Genomic DNA, 17,119 nt, shown 5'->3' with positions numbered 1-17,119 from the left:
TTACTGTACCTATTTTTATTAGGGGTGTGTGTGTGTGTGTAGTGTGTGTGTCTGTGTAAAGTTACAGGTGAACTCAGATGTGTTTAAGAAGGAACACCTCACATTGTTAAAATTTCAGTTTCAGTATCAATGAAATTAAAGTGCAAATTTGCTAAGTAATTTTCCTTTTAATTTTTAACTTTCTGTTGTAGATTTAAAAAATACATTTTATTGATTTTCTACAGAAAGTAAAGGAGAGGAATAAGGAGTTAGAAACATCGATGGGAGAGAAACATGGATCAGCTGCCTCCTGCACACCTCCTACTGGGGATGTGCCCGTAACCAAGGTACATGCCCTTGACCGGAATGGAACCTGGGACCTTTCAGTCTGAAGGCTCATGTTCTATCCACTGAGCTAAACCAGCTAGGGCAATAAGCTGCATATTTTTAGATTCCACATATACCTGAGAACATACAGTATTTGTCTTTCTCTGTCTGACTTATTTCAGTTAGCATAATGCCCTCAAGGTCCATCCATTTCATTGCAAAAGGCAGGGTTTTCTTTTTAAGGCTTAAATATTTAGTTGTGTGTATATTCTACACTTTCTTTATCCATTCATCCATTGATGGATACTAGGTTGTTTTCATGTCTTGGCTATTGTGAATAATGCTGCAATGAATATGGCAGGGTACAGATATCTGATATGAAATCATTTATGACTTATTTCATTGCCTTCAGTTATTCATTTCCACTGAGACATGAAACTGTTGGATCATATCATAGTTTATCTGAATATTTTGAGTAATCTTCAAAGTGCTTACAACAATGGCTGTATCAATTTATATTTCTACTCACAGTGTGTAAGGATTCCCCTTTCTTGACATCCTCACCAATACTTCTCTCTCATCTTTTTTATGTTAGACATTATAACAGATATAAAGTCAGAAACATCGATGAGAGAGAAACATCAATCAGCCACCTCTTGCACACCCCCTACCGGGGATGTGCCCACAACCAAGGTACATGCCCTTGACTGGAATCAAACCTGGGACCCTTGAGTCCACAGACCAACGCTTTATCCACTGAGCCAAAAACGGTTTCCGTTCACTGTGCTTTTGATTTGCATTTCTCTGATAACTAGTGATGTAGAAAATCTTTTCATGTACCTATTGGCAATTTGCATGTGTTTGAAAAAATGTCTATTTAGATCCTTTGCTCATTTTAAAATCAGATTACTTGTGTTTTTGCTACTGAGTTATTTTGGATATTGTATATTTTGGATATTAACCTCTTATCAGATAGATGGTTTGCAAATATTTTCTTCCATCCCATAGATTCATATTGTAGATTGCCATTTCATCCTGTTTGTGTGTTTTTGTTTTTTGTTTGTGTGTGTGTGTGTATTTTGCTGGGCAGTAAAGCTTTTTAGTTTAATGTAGTCCCACTTGCTTTAAAATAATTTTATTATTTTTCTAACCCAAAGGGGATGGTAGAAAACTGGAAGAATACAAACAAGTACAAAAAATTACCAGTTCCTCTAGCATATGTAAAATGAACATTTATACAGGGTGTCCCAAAAATGTATAGATACTTTAACAGCTGATAGCTCAATTTTGAAAAAAAAAATGTATTTTAATAAACACTGCCTATATAATTATTCAAAGTGTATGTATGTATATATTTTGCAGGGCACCCTATATTTATAGACATAAAGATAGGCATACATACCTATATGTATTTATACACATTCCCATATGAAACAGAAATGAAATCATGCCTAACATATTGATTTCTAAAATACTCTTTTTACTTATCATTTACTTATCATTTATTGAAACCTCTTTCCTCAGCACAAACTATTTTGTATATCATCTTTTTAACAACTGCAATAATTTTAAATAAGGACTCACATTTGTAGACTGTTTTCTATATTTTGGTATTATAAACAAGACTGAGATACATATTTTGTCATTTAATCTTTATACATAGTCTTCATTATTTCCTTAGGCTAAATTTCTACCGGTAAAATTTCTGCAAGCAAGCTTTAGATCCAAAGAAATTATAGAATATTACTTATATTCTACAGAACCCACATGATGTCCTAATGTTGTAAAATATGGCTTAGATCTTCCCAACCAGAGCCAAGGTTCAGAGAGCATTCCTGAATCTTTTCTAACTTCTTTCTTGATGTGGTAAATTTCCTAAACTCCAGATACTCTTTTTTTTTTTTTTTTTTTTTTTTTTTTTTTTTAACTTGAGATACTCTTGAAGCTCTCTAAGAGGAAGCAGTTCTGCTCCGAGGGAAAATTCTGTTTTTCTCATTGAGTCAGTGACCCTCATCTAATCAATATGTGTTCTGTAGGTTTCCTGAATGGCAATTCCAGACACTTTCTTTTCTAAAATTGACTGGCTGCTGGTCTTAGTAATTATATTCAGGCCTGATATACTTATGTGAGCCTAATGTTAAATCAAGAGGTGGAGTAATTTGGGGACTTGTTTTCCATGTATTTAAGAACAATGATACTTAAATTCTGGTAAAAACAAAAAACAAAATACACACACACACACACACACACACATACACACACACACACACAAAACCCCACAAAAAAAACGGGAATGTTCAACAATCATTAATATTATAACATGGGAAGTGTTCAACAAAGAGATGCCCCTTAGAACAAAAGGGTAAAAATACCAAAGTACAGAGGAAAAAGAAAAAGATAATAAAAAGTTTTAAAAGTTTGAGCTCTGTGCCGAGATCGGTTTGGCTCAATGGATAGAGCGTCGGCTTGGGGACTGAAGAGACCCGGGTTCAATTCCGGTCAAGGGCATGTACCTTAGTTGTGGGCATATCCCCAGTAGGGGGTGTGCAAGAGGCAGCTGATTGATGACTCTCTCTTATCGATGTTTCTAACTCTCTATCTCTCTCACTTCCTCTCTGTACAAAATCAATAAAATCTATATTTAAAAAAAAAAGTTTGAGCTCTGAGTAAAAAATTTACATATGTAATATCCATGTGATATATGTGAAGGTATTCCTATGCAAAAACATTTACATGTATGAAAGTTTGCATATATGTGAATCAAATCATGGAAAGAGGGCTTATAGCTATCGAAGTAGAAATTCTGAGATGTCTAGGCTAAGAACCCTGAAGCATGGATTGAGGTATGTGCATGTATTCATGTGGGTACAATTTGGGAAGGTTTTAGTTGTGTTTTCTTGTGTAATGCTCCGAGTTCTGGGCATTTTCAGCCTGTTTCAAGTTAATTTTAGAAGCAGTTGATGGAATTTGATGAAATGTAGTACACTAATAAGGGTATGAAGTTTTATTTGTGGTTGTGTCATCTTGAAATAAAGTGGTATACTATTAAATGTGTTTTTTAACTGAACTCATCTGCTCTGATTGTAATAGGCTTTGGTGAGATTAGGCAAATGAGTAGTGATGAAAGAACTGGTGTGGCTTGTTCAATAAGGCCTACAATTAACAAAACCACTACTTGTCAAATCCTTGTTAGCTATAGTCACCACATTTTTGGTAAAAAATATGAACCCATGGAGAGAATATTTGGAATTGGGTATGTTTTCCAAGTCAGAAAATTTTTAATACATTTCAGTAGGTCCATAACCACCCATTCCCAAGCCACTTGAAGTTGAATCAAAGCATTTTAAAGGGACAAGGATTTAATAAGCATTCTTTTGACTTTCCATGCAAGGAGGAAGAACAATGATCATAAAAATAGTAGGTAGGAAAAAAGTTTTCCATTTTTTTTTAAATGTTGAGAAATTATGTATGGGTGAAGGCCAACTTTATCTTTTCAAAAGTTGATATTTCACTTGTAAATAAATCTAGGCCAAAGAATACACCACTTTTCGGAGATTTTGTATAAACCCACAAATGTCAGAATGGAAAAAAAAGAAAAGAAAGAAAGAAATCTGTGTGCTTGCCTAGGATAAGGCCAGGTGCTAAAATATGCTCAAGAATGCACTTTGGGGTTCAGCTTCCCTCTCTGCTGCTCCGAAAAGGAGCCTATTCTCTTTTCCTTGCTGATTGTTTTCTGTCAGAGGAAGGTGGCAGCCACTCACCCTTCTTGGGTGCACAGGGGTTCTTATGTCTCTTGGGAACCTAAAACAAAGCATGAGCCTTGCTACTCCATCCCGTTTACTGGGCTTAGTGGGTGATGAGATTTCATGATGGCCTAGATCAAGGCTTAATAGGGCAGTCCTACTTGCCACTTACTATCGCCAACCAGCACCTTAGCTTTCAAGATGAGTTTGCTCCAATGTAAATTCCTAGAGGATTTATCAAGTGAGTTGTCACTTTTTCATATAAAGAGCTTTATATGCAAATTTTACAGATTATTTTAAGAATGCAGGGTTTAGAGTGGTTACATATGTCATAGATCAGAAGTCTTACCTTTAAATATCTATGTTTTGAAAACAATATTAAACAAAAATATGTTACTAGGACAACAGCTTAAATTGGTCACAAATACTATGCTATGTAAGTCTCTGATTCTGTTTAGGAAAAGCAGGAAAGACTATCAAATATTGCTTTTTTTGGTGATTTTTCATGAGCCCTTCTAAAAACCTGAATTGTCATTTTGCTTTGTATAACTTTGAGCTAGCATAAACAACAACATTGGCTGAGTATTACTTTGTGTGAGGCCCTGTACTAAGCATTTCATAGGATCTTTTCTGATTTTTTAAATAACCCTATGTTTATTGCTCCATTTTCTAGATCAGGGTAGGTATGGAAGCCCAGATGTTTTTAGTGAGTTATATAATTTACCGTATTTTTCGGACCGTAAGACGCACCAGTTTATAATGAAGGGAAATGAAGAAAAAAAGATTCTGAAACAAATAGTGTCCTAAAATATTTTATGTGCATTAAAACCCAACATCACAGTCATAAACACATGTAATCAACCCTGTAAAGTAAACAGCAGCATTTAGAACCATTTTAGAGCCGGGCGAGCACACAGAGACCACACAGAGCCGGGCAAGTAAAAAAACTTTTTTTTTTAAAGTATATGTGTAGGCTATATTTGGACCATAAGACGCAGGGACTTTTCCCCCCCACTTCTGGGGGGAAAAAGTGCGTCTTAATGGTCCGAAAAATACGGTAGTAAATAGGAGAATTAAGATGTGAAGATCCTCCAACACTACAAATCCATACTTAAGAATGCCTTTTTCCAAGAATGTCAGCATGGATGGATCTTGAGAATCCCATGCTAAGCGAAATAAGTCAGAAAAAAGTAAAGAAAATATGATTTCATTCATATGTGGGATATAGAAACTCATAGACACAAACAATGATATATTGGTTGGCAGAGGAAAAGGGGGTGTGGGGGTAGTAAAGAGAAAAGGGGGCCAAATATATGGTGACAAAAGAGGACTTTCAATGGTGGGCACATAATGTAATATACAAACAATGTATCATAGAAATGCACCCTTGAAACCTATATACTCTTATTAACCAATATCACCACAATAAATTTAATTTAAAAAAGGAATGTCACCATGATCCAAGGGACCCAGAATCAGACACTCAGTGCTTGGCTATGTCCTTTAGGGGTTGAGTCCTGATATTTATTTATTAAATATATTTTATTATTTTTTTTCTTTTTACAGAGAGGAAGGGAGAAGGATAGAGAGTTAGAAACATCGGTGAGAGAGAAACATCAAACAGCTGCCTCCTGCACACCCCCTACTGGGGATGTGACTGCAACCAAGGTACATGCCCTTGACCGGAATCGAACCCGGGACCTTTCAGTCCGCAAGCCGACACTCTATCCATTGAGCCAAACCAGTTAGGGCCTGATTTTTATTTTTATCCACATAATACCATGCATAAAGCTAAAACCAAGCTTTTATATTCATGAAACACTTGAAGAAAAATTTTAGGACATGGCATGAATCAAGTATACATGAATGTTTCCCTAAAATTAATAATATATATTGATATATTTGTAAGATGCTTTATAGGTTCAAAGGAATGCCATAGTTATTATCTTATTTTTTTTCACTATTTTGAAATAATTATAGATTACAGGACACTGCAAAGATGGTACAGAGAGGTTCTGTGTTCCTTTCTCTCAGTTTCCTTCACTAGCTACTTCTTACACATTATAGTACAACTAGAGTCATGGTGCATGAAATTTTGTGCACTGCTAGAGTCCCTAGACCTGGCCAGCGATCATAGCCAATTGGGGCCTTCCAGCTGCAGACCAGGGCCTTCCTTCATTCTGTGCCTCCCCCTGGTGGTCAGTGCCCATTATAGCAAGCGATCAAACTCCTGGTCTCCCAGTCAAACTCCTGAGGGGACACTTCACATATTAGCCAAATATATATATATATATATATATATATATTAGCCAGATATATATATATATATATATATATATATATATATATATATATATTAGCCAGATATATATATATATCTAATATATATATATATCTAATATATATTAGATATATCTGATATATATCTAATATATATATATATATATCTAATATATATATAATATATATATCTAATATATATTAGCCAGATATATATATATCTGATATATATATATATATATTAGATATATATATTATATATATTAGATATATATATATATATATCTGGCTAATATATATATATATATATTAGAGAGAGAGAGAGAGAGAGAGAGAGAGAGAGAGAGAGAGAGAGAAGAGAGAGAGAGAGATCAAAACTGGAAAATTGACATTGGTGTAAAAAGCCTTAGTTCTATGACTTTCTAGCACATATTTAGATTAGTGCAACCACCATTGCAATTAAGATATGTACTTATTTCATCAGGAATTATCTGATTTGAATAAATGTACAGTAATTTGGAAAACATGTACTTAAATATACTTTATGTACATGTACTTAAATAAACATGTACTTCTTTGAATGAGAGAAGTTCTATTTTGTCAGCAGCCCAGATATTATATTTAAGTACATGTTTGTGTTTTTTTTTTCAGATTTAAAGTTACTTACCACTTATTTTTCATATATGAGCTTTATGGTAGCAGGTTACATGAGGGAGTCTTGATCTCTGTGCTCATCAGTTGGGGGTGCATTGTGCCACTTAGAAAAATGTGTATACCAGGACTAACTTCTGGTAGTCAAGCATTCTAGGCATAAAATCTATTGGGGAATAAAACAATCTATTTTATTTTTTTTCAGTTTATTTAAAAGCAATATAAATGAGTGCTGATCTTTCTGTAGTATTTCATACTTTTACCTATTACCATTGTTTGTAGAGTCTTCATTTCCATAGATTGTGAAGGGATATAATAATAACAATAATGATAATGTGTATTCTAATAGTGTACCATTTACTGAGTACTCACTATACATCATTTTTTTCTGCATACATATTTAAGTCAATCCTCATAACAGCCCATCATTATCCTTATTTTAAAGATGAAAAAACTGAGGGTCAATAAAGTTAATTAAGTTGTACCAGCTTCCATAGTCTTATGTGATGTATTTATGATTCAGACCCACTTCTGTCAAATTCCAAAGCTTGTGTTTTATAAGCATGTGTTCATCAAAAGAAAGTTGTGGCCTCAAAATTTCCATAGAACATTGTTTCAAGGCTTCTTCAAGTCCATCTTCCTGGGCTTTATTTCAGAGACTATATTGTTCTGGTATAAGAAAAGCCCATGCCCCAATTTTCTAAGAACCTCAGTAAAAATAAAGAATACTAATTTTCACATAATTTCTTCTTAAGTATAACAATCATATGATCATTTACAAATAACCCCAAGAATTTGGTCTCTGAGATTCTTCACCAGGTGTAAATCTTAGCTTCACTATTTATTAGCTGATGGAGCTTGGGAAATTATTTAACTTCTCTATCCCATAGTGTCCTCATCTTTATAAGGGTAATAATATAAAGAGAAAGATGTTCAAGTTATGAGAAATTTAATAGTTAAAAGAACTAATCACAGCATTTAGAACATGTGTGTTCATGTAAGTGAGCAGTACAGGATATATAGATATTACTACTAATTATTATAGGTATTATTTTATCCAGAACTAATAATCTAATTACTTGTTTCTACTTGAGTCCATTTCTAGTTTCTCTAACATTTCACTAAACTATGGGATTACAATAGTCAACATTTTACTAAATTACAGGGCTAAATATATTCAAGAACTGACTAGTAACAAATATAACTTGTGGTATTGTTTTGAAGAAATAAAAAAATTATCTACAGTAAAATAATTGTATAATCATATTGATTCATTCAAACATGTTTATATGTCTCTGCATTTTATTGTTCACCAACTGTTTGATCTGTTTCCATATCTCATAGATATTTCCCTTTTGAAGACTGGATAGCATAAAAAGCTATCTTTCACAGCTGCTTTGAGGTCATCTACATTTGCTGGCTGCAGGTGGAAATCTCCTTCATGGAGCCCTAAATAGAAGGTTGTAAAATGTGGCCTTTGAGGGAGCCAGACCATACCAGACTTTTGTATAATTTATCATCCACAGAGTGTGCTAAGGTGCTTTTGATCTTTGAAGGCAATATCTTTCAAAGTCATGTGCTGCTTATATGTGACCGTGGGTCCTTTTTAGGAATCTTAGTATCATGCTGATTTCAATGAGTGAATGAATTTTTAAGAAGGCACACTGATAACTCAATTTAGGTGAGGCTCCAGCTCCTCTTGAAATCTAGTTGGGAGGATCAAATGAGAGAAAGTACACGAATGGTGCTTTGAAAACAAAGAACTGAGTAACTGTAAGATATTTTATTATGATAATTTCTACACCATAATATTCACCAAACTATTGATTTCACTACATATTAAAGTTCCTTGAATTCTACCAAATATTAGCTGTAAAGAGTATTCTAAAATACTTTCATAGCGTTCTGTGTACTCCGTTCTATTCCTTATACTTCTTTACAGAGTGTATTTTAAGCATAGTACTAAAATTTGGTGTCACAGAGAAAGTTGCGGTAACTTATAAGCTTTGGTTTCTAGAGACTTGAAGAAGTTTTTCCATCTTTCTGGTATTTTATTCCTGTCAGTTTGCATTGCTTCTTTCCTTTCCTTCTTCTCCTCAGCCAGGTTTGGTTTTGAGCTTTGGATTCAAAGAAACCCCAAATTCAAAACAAAATGGTCAGAAATGCTGACTCTTGTTTTGTAACCTTTTTTAGTCCAGCATTCACAGGAAGACAGGGCACTGACCAGAATTTGGGACTAACTTCACCCAAAATGTTGGCAAAGTTCAGGAACCTTGGAATGAAGTTGGGCCAAAGATACAGATATATAACAAAACTTCAACACTTTTCTAAAACATTTAAATATATATTAATGAAATATCACCCTATAAAAAGTAGATTTTTTACTTAAAATTAATTATTAATTTGCCAGCTATTTTTGATTAAAATTAAATTACCTAATTTACATTTTGTATTAAATAGACTATCTTGTTCTTGAAAGTTACAGGTACATTTTGGAACCTTACCTATAAAATGTACTGAAGTGTCTTAGTTACTTTTTTTTTTTGAGATTTGTAATTACAAAAAAAAAAAGTTATATTAAACTGGCTTATCAAGTTTCAACTAAGAATTTTTATAACCATGTTATAAATCTTCCACAATAGTGTTTTTATAATGGGAATGCTGACAAATGCAATAATAAACACCAACCCAACGATCTTAATTGTATGTTCATGCATGCTAGCATAATATTTGGTTCAATTTCCAGTGCTCATTTTGCCAAAATCTGCTTTCACATTGGGCAACTGTAAACGATGATCAGCCTGAATGACTGCCTGTTGATGGCAAAGGCTTCTGATTATTTTTACTTTCCTTGGAAAGCCTGATTATGTCTTCCAAATATGATTTCATTTAGATCCTTTTTTTGGTTTACATGTCTGAATACTAATAGTAACCTGATAGTTATGGGGAACTTAGTTTGAGACCAAAAAAGCAGTTTTCAGTCAGCAAGGAGTGTATAAATAAATTGACTCCAAGAACATCTAAAATGATACATTCCAAGGGTCCAAATAACTTTAAGATTTCTAAAACTAATCATTACAATTTTTCATAAGTAATTGACACCATTAGGGTTTTTTTTTTAAACTGGTAGAAGGCATTGAAAAACCAATGTCACCCTGGCCAGGCAGCTAATTGGTTAGAGTATCATCCAGAAACACCAAGGTTGTGGGTTCAATCCTGGGTCTGGGCACATATGAGAATCAGCCAATGAATGCATAAATAAATGAAACAACAAATCTCTCTCTCTCTCTCTCTCTCTCTCTCTCTCTCTCTCTCTCTCTCTCTCTTTCTCTCTCTCTCTCCCCCCCTCTCCTCTTCTCTTCTCTTCTCTTCTCTTCTCTTCTCTTCTCTTCTCTTCTCTTCTCTTCTCTTCTCTTCTCTTCTCTTCTCTTCTCTTCTCTTCTCTTTCTCTCTCTCTCCAATAACAAATTTTATTAAAAGTAAACCAATATTCAGGGATGTTTCTATCAATGTTGACTTAGGAGATGATAAAGGATAAAACAATTTTAACATATGTTGTTTTATATCATAAAGCCATTGTATTATAAAGTACACCGAATTTGTGCATATAACATGGAAAAAATAAAAACTATCACATTGCTTAGAAAAGTTGAGTGTAGAGATATGGAGGTGCAATAGATTCATAGTCACAATGCAGATTATGTTGTCTTATCTTTAGGGATAATTTTGTGTAAGGAAAAATCTATCGATTTCTCTGTGTTTCTAATCCTTAGTTGGCTTCAAATTATTTCATTAATACAATGATCTGAAAATGTCTTGAGACTTCATATTTTTAAGCGGCTTCCAAACATATTAAAAACATACAGAGAATAAAGTATTTATAAGCTGTAACAGTTTTAAGAATGGTGAACATGTTCCTATTAATAATAGGAAAATAGCTGTTTATTTGGATGTTCTTCAGGCATTCTTTACTATGCTGGAGAGATGTTACTGCAGGATATTATGTGCTTGTTCAGAATACAACAATGGTTCATAACACGAGGGAGAGGATTAAGGATGATGGCTGTATTTACTCTTCAGAACCCAATGATTTTGAGGTCCTTTGCAGTTTAAAAAAACGTGGTTTTCAAAATTGGTTCTTTCAACAAATATTAATGATTCCTAGAGTTGAACCTTTTTTTTTTTACTTATTTAAAATTTACAGGTTATTTTTTAAAATGATGTTTAGGTTTCAGGACTTTAAATGGGAGAAGAAAGGGTACTTAGTCTGTTTGGAACCCATGCACACTATATGTAAAATATCAACACAATTTTTAATTGAACAAATGAATAACTGGATAAACATGAGGGCCCTCAGGAGCCACTAGCACTCTGTAAGTTGGGAAGCACAGTTTTGATGATGAGATGAAAAATAGTTATTTTTCCTTTAACCTGCTGAAATGAGTAATTTTAAATTTATCTTTAAAAATACAAATATGCTATTCTTAGTATTGGAAATGTCTAGAAATAGAAAATAAAATGAGTAATTTATAAAACTGATATAGAGGTCATTGTCCAAAATTTCATTCCCCCTCCCCCCCCCCCCAAAAAAAAAAATGTGCTGGAGAACAACAAATCACACAACACTGCCTGATGGTGGTGTTTGGTCTTAGCTGGTTACATTTTTTTTTCCTTTTACCTGTTTATCCTCATGTTCTTGTAGTAGAAGTAGAAAAATCCAAGTGAAAAGATGCAGTCTCCAAGGAAAAATTTACCTTTTTGAGTCACCTTTAGGAGGGTGGTCATTTCAGAACTAATGCAGTGCCCACAGGCAGGAGAAGTGGGAAAACTTGTACAGGAAGGCACTGAGAGACAGAAGCGTCCCTGAGATGCTGGTTCGGGGGAGTAGAACTGGCAGGACTTACCTGGGAGGCAGTCTGGCCATTTGTAGTCACAAACTTAAATGTTCATTTGATGCAGAAATTTCATGTCTGATATTAGGAAATTGTCACAGGCAGGAATAAGGATGGTCTCTGCATCATTTATTTTTTTTTAAATATGCACTTGTAAAGGATTGGAGTTAAGTTGTGAAACATCAATACGACAATAAACTATGGTAATTAAAATTACATTTGGATGATATTTAAAGTCAAAGGAAATGTGTTCATTCCATAATACTGAGTGGGAAAAGATCAGTACTCAAAACAAGTCTCAAACTTGTTATTGAATTTACATCTGTATATATTTAAAAAAAAACAACTAAAAGGATATAGGTAAACATGCTTTATGGCCCCGTGGAGTGATTTAAATGTTATTCCTTTCTTTTAACCTCTGTTTTCCCAACTTTCTAGGATGCGTATATATTACTTCTTAACATATTAATTATATTTCTAAAAGTATGAATATGAATTTTATTTCTAAAAGTATGATAGGGACTGTGTTTGTGTGTGACACGAAGAGGTGGGAGAAAAAGTAAAGTGTTGAGAAATGGGGATTTATCCTTTAGGGTTACTGAATTTACAGTAAGGTGGGCATTCACTCCCGTTCCGCTCCTCACAGTTACTCTTATTTGAAAACCGCCAGTTCAGTTTAGCAGGTCGCCCACTGGGGAATGGCAGAGTCCAACCTGGAGTTGGCCCTCAGCATGGTCCTGCTTCAACCGCATCTCCATGGCACACGCTTTTGGGAAGTTGAAGGATGCATCTCTTCGGACTTGTTACCTCCTCTGTCCCTGGAGGAGACTGGAAGGAGAGCTACCTTTCCTGCTTTAAAAGTGCGCGCTCCTCTCAGGGGGACTCTGCGCTTGGGGAGACCCCGCCCTTTGCCCCCAAGGACCCCCTACATCCTCCCACTCCCACCACACACACACACACACACACACACACACACACACACACACACACGTACATAAGGAGACTGGAAGCATTGCCAGCTGCAGGGACGTCGGACGCCCCCAGGAGCACTTGGGGCGCCTGGGGAAGCACTGCCCCACCCGCCTCCGAGTTCTCCAAACGGGGTAGCCAGTAGAAGGAGGGGAGGGGCGAGGCCCTGAGGCCAGGTGGCGCGCTCTCTGGACTCCTCTTCCTCCCGCACCTTTTTGTCGTCTCCTTAGAAGCTTGATTAACCGACCGAGGGAGCCCCTAGGCCTCTCAGGAGACCCGTACCCAGCACCCTTCCCGGGTCCCCGTTCCTGGATCTCCAGAAGTGCGCAGGCCTGAGCGGAGCGCATGCCGGGAGACTTAAGTTCAAAAAATTAAAATTCTATTTTAATGTCTATTTTTTATATATATATAAAAAGCCAAGAAAGAGAGATTGGACTCCAGAGAAGCCCCCGAAGCCTGCGGTTTGCGGAGACGATTAGCATCCCCCCGCACCGGGCGCGCAGAAAGATCTGCGGGGCGCGCTTCCCGACGGCCCAGGCACCCTCCGGGTCCCAGCGGCGCCGCCCGCCCTGCCCCGCACTCCCCAGCGAGCGAGCGTGTTGGTGTCCACGCTTCGAGGGCCGCGAGGATGGCACAATCCCCAGCTGGGCTCAGAAGGTCAGATGCTGGGTCTCGATGCGTCCCTCCGGGCCTTCCAGCCGCACCCGCCGCCAGTCTCCAAAGACATTACGATCCAACCCTCCTGGGCCGGGCACCGAGGGGCTGGGCGCGCGGCTCAGCGGGCCTCCTTCTCCTTGCAGCTCTGCAGGAGCTCCGTCATGAAGGAGATGTACACGATGGCCAGGCGGAGGGTCTCGATGCGGGACAGCCTCTTCTCGTAGGCGAACGTGGGCACCTTCCTCCGCAGCCGGTCGAAAGCCTCGTTGAGGTTGAACATGCGCTTCCTCTCGCGGACGTTGGCGGCCTGGCGCTGGGCGTGGGTGATCACCCTCTTCCTCCGGGGGCGGCCTGGCAGGGAGGCGCCCCTCCCGGGCTCCTCTTCTCCTTCCTCCCCCTCCTCTCCTTCCCCTTCCTCCTCCTCTTCTTCTGGATCCTCCTCCTCAAAGGGCGCCAGGCTCCTGGGTTGTCGTCCCTCCTGGAGCGCAAGGCCCCGGTCCCCAAAGGGGAGCCCGGACGCAAAGTCGCAGAGGAGGGGGTGCCCCGGGGAGGAGAGGGACAGGTCTGCGACGAAGCCCAGCACCGCGGCGTCCACGCAGCTCTCCGGATAGACCGCCATCTGGTCCTCTTGGGCCTGTGTCTCATGGGCTTCTCGCAGGGAGAGGCGAGATGGGGGATCGGCTGCCTAACTTCCCCAAATCTGATGCGACAGCCACACCGAAGGGTCCCGGGGGCCTTAGTATTTGGAACCAAGCTGGTCCCAGGATGAGTCGCACCGATTGGCAAGGCTATGGCGACGTCCCTATTCTGGAAACCGATGGGAGGAGACAGCTGGACCAGGCCCCGAAGACTCTCAGAGACAGGCCTCCAAGTGGAATATCCATTGCGGTTCGCCACCTGGGGCAGTTCCTTCTTGGCCCGAACCCCCAGCTCTTACCTGCTGTGCCTTTTTTGTGTGTCTCTCCTCGCCCCCAGGCCAACTAATCATTCTCCAGGCTCCTCATCTCACGTGGCTCTTGCATTTAGAAGGGGCTTTTCAAAGCCAGGATGTTTTCCACCTCTCTGGCTTGTCCTTGGCTGCTCAGTCGGAGTCCTGAACCTTGCCACCCTGCGCTGCCCATGAGCATGAAACCCGTGCTTTTAATGAGGTCCCTGAGAGGGGCCCTGGCTGCCAGGGGTCGAGGGGGGGGGCTGTTTGTGTGGTATCCCAGCACGGAGCTTGGTGAAAGGCAAGCTCTCCCATTAGCTTAAGTAAGCATGGTTGGGGGCCCCAGAGCACATTCCCCAGAGTCGCTCTTGGAACCGGCTTTTGCCTCCTCCAGCAGCTTAAACATCTCCCCTGCCCGTGTTACAAACCCCAAACCCCGGCTTCTACAGTCTGTTTTCTCCCAAGAAGCCTAACAATTCAGACACTTGACTTTCCTTTTCCTACCCTTATCTTCTACTCATGTAACATAGAAAATTTCACTCCCAGGGCAGAAGTTAGGAGGGCAATAAAGTGAAGAGGGGCAGCTGGGCGTATTTTCCCAGAGCTTGCTCTAGTGTATAATCCCAGCGTAGGGGGCAAAGCAAACCCTCGCCGCCCCCCAAACAAAACAACCTCAATCTCCTTTCAAACATGCAGTTTGCCCTTTAGAAAACCCATGGGTCCACGGGCTCAGCCTCTGTTGAGAAGTCTTTCCAATTTTAAATTGCTGATCAGTATTTGTGAAGAAAGAAAAATCCTGGCATGTCCATCTGGCTTATGTTCCTCATTGATCTGCACTGCCCTACAGGACAGAAAAGCAAAAACGAAATGTCCTTTCGTTCTGTCTATGGGAGGTTTGTGTGGTTGTTGTCATCCTTAAATCGTTTTGTTAAGAGGAACAAGGAAATGTAAATGTAATATTGCAAAAATGAAATTTTACTGACTGTATATTGTTATCTCTAATATTTTAACAAAGAAGAGTTTATTTTTCCTATTAGAAGAAATAGCCAAGATATAAAAATAAAAAAGATGAGCAAGGAGACGCATTGGTTCCACACAGAATCGAATCACCAGGTACATCAGTTCCTATTAAGGAGGTAAGTTGTGACTATGATGGCTCAGTTAGTACATTGGACAGCTCCCAGAAACGGCCTATTTCTAACAGGTAAGCCTAATTCTTTTTTTTCCTAGATTCCCAGTATGCACTCACAGACACCGTTATTAAAGCAGTGCCACCTAGACTTCTTCTTTTTCCTTCCTTTTTAACCCACTTGTGTCGGAGCCCCTCTTGTTCTTTGTCCTTTAACTGGTTTTCTTTTTTCTTGCTGGTGTTTACTCTCCACGCTCCCAACTTTTGTTGTAATAACTCAAGCAGAGAGGAATTGAAATTTACAACTCTGAAAGATATTAATGAGAAAGAGATCTTTGATTATGGTTACATATTTTGTTTTTACTAAACTTCTTTCAAAGAGAAGAGTGAAAAATAAAAATGAATTAGAATTTCAACAATGGCTAAGGAATAGTAAATGGAAGAATTCATTGTTGTATTGACAAGCAGTAACATGCTTTCTAATGTTTGTATAACTTTGTGTTATTATATAGTTGGACACATTTTAGAGTTGATTTTTTTAGTTGTTAAATGTTTTTCATGGCTTAAATTTCCCTTTTACATGCATACATAAGTGGGTAAATAACTGGTGAGATTCTAGTTCCACAACAAAATAAAATAGGATATGTAATTAAAGGAAATGACAAAAAGTTAAATTTAAAATGTAACAAAAGAGGTGTCAGACACTATCATGAGACATAAAAAATCACTTTTCTTAGACTAAAATTCTTTAGATTTTATCCAAGGTAATGAATATTTCAACAACTATATCACACAGAAATTGTAGCAAAATTAATGGGATCAGCATGCATAATTAGTTTCAAATAGTTACATTAAAATACTGAGAAATTTGTAAAATTGTCTTAATAGGCATGTCTTTAGCAATAATTTAAAAATACTTTCTATTTTTTTTTTTTTTTATAAAATCAGAAGATAAACACTTCTGGTTATACCACAATAATTTCAGTTTATCTTACAAGGTTTTAATCCTGGTACTAGAATTAAAGAAAAAAATGTTAAAATTAGGTTATAATGATTGAATATTTTTTTGTTTATAAATATAATTAATTATGGAAAAGAAACAAGTAAAATTGATTTTCTCTATTTATTTTGAAGCATCCACTTTATATAAAGATGTATTTGTGGATATTTGGTTCCACAGTAAATATATATACACGTATATTAATGTATAAAATACTAAATGGTTTAAAACAGTTCATCCCATTGGAAGAAACCATAATTTTCATTTCTAGATTTGAAAGTTAAGAGAGAAACATTTTTTCAAAAACCCAACTGAATATTAAAGGAGGCAACTTCAAATTTGTTTCTTTTCAGTTCTAGGCCTTTAATTTATAATTATTCAGTAACATACATGGAGGCTTTTGTAATGGGTTTGATAAACCTTCCATGAATTTTGCTCAAGATGTTTAGGAAATGATCTTGAAATGAGAGTTTTGCTTAATTTATTGCTTCTGTAACTCTACTGATTGTCCCAATTAAACATTCAACATTTTGTGTATACTCTTTTCTTGTATCCAGAATCAAA

General features: G+C 37.4%; 1 protein-coding gene across 1 annotated transcript; it reads right to left on the bottom strand.

Annotated features, from left to right (window-relative positions):
* Positions 1-13,611: 13,611 nt before the first annotated feature.
* On the bottom strand, positions 13,612-14,263 carry FERD3L (Fer3 like bHLH transcription factor). Its single transcript, XM_036429949.2, has one exon. It carries the CDS (start codon positions 14,115-14,117, stop codon positions 13,617-13,619), a length of 501 nt encoding a protein of 166 aa, XP_036285842.1. The 5' UTR covers positions 14,118-14,263; the 3' UTR covers positions 13,612-13,616.
* Positions 14,264-17,119: the final 2,856 nt, after the last annotated feature.

This window comes from Pipistrellus kuhlii, unplaced genomic scaffold, assembly GCF_014108245.1.
Source record: "Pipistrellus kuhlii isolate mPipKuh1 unplaced genomic scaffold, mPipKuh1.p scaffold_m20_p_10, whole genome shotgun sequence".
Taxonomy (NCBI): Eukaryota; Metazoa; Chordata; class Mammalia; order Chiroptera; family Vespertilionidae; genus Pipistrellus; species Pipistrellus kuhlii.
Note: the sequence above shows the minus strand (reverse complement) of the source record. Positions and strands in the feature narration are given on the sequence as shown.

Coding starts and splice junctions, on each gene's coding strand:
- FERD3L (XM_036429949.2), bottom strand. CDS start 14,117: ATGGCGGTCTATCCGGAGAGCTGCGTGGACGCCGCGGTGCTGGGCTTC.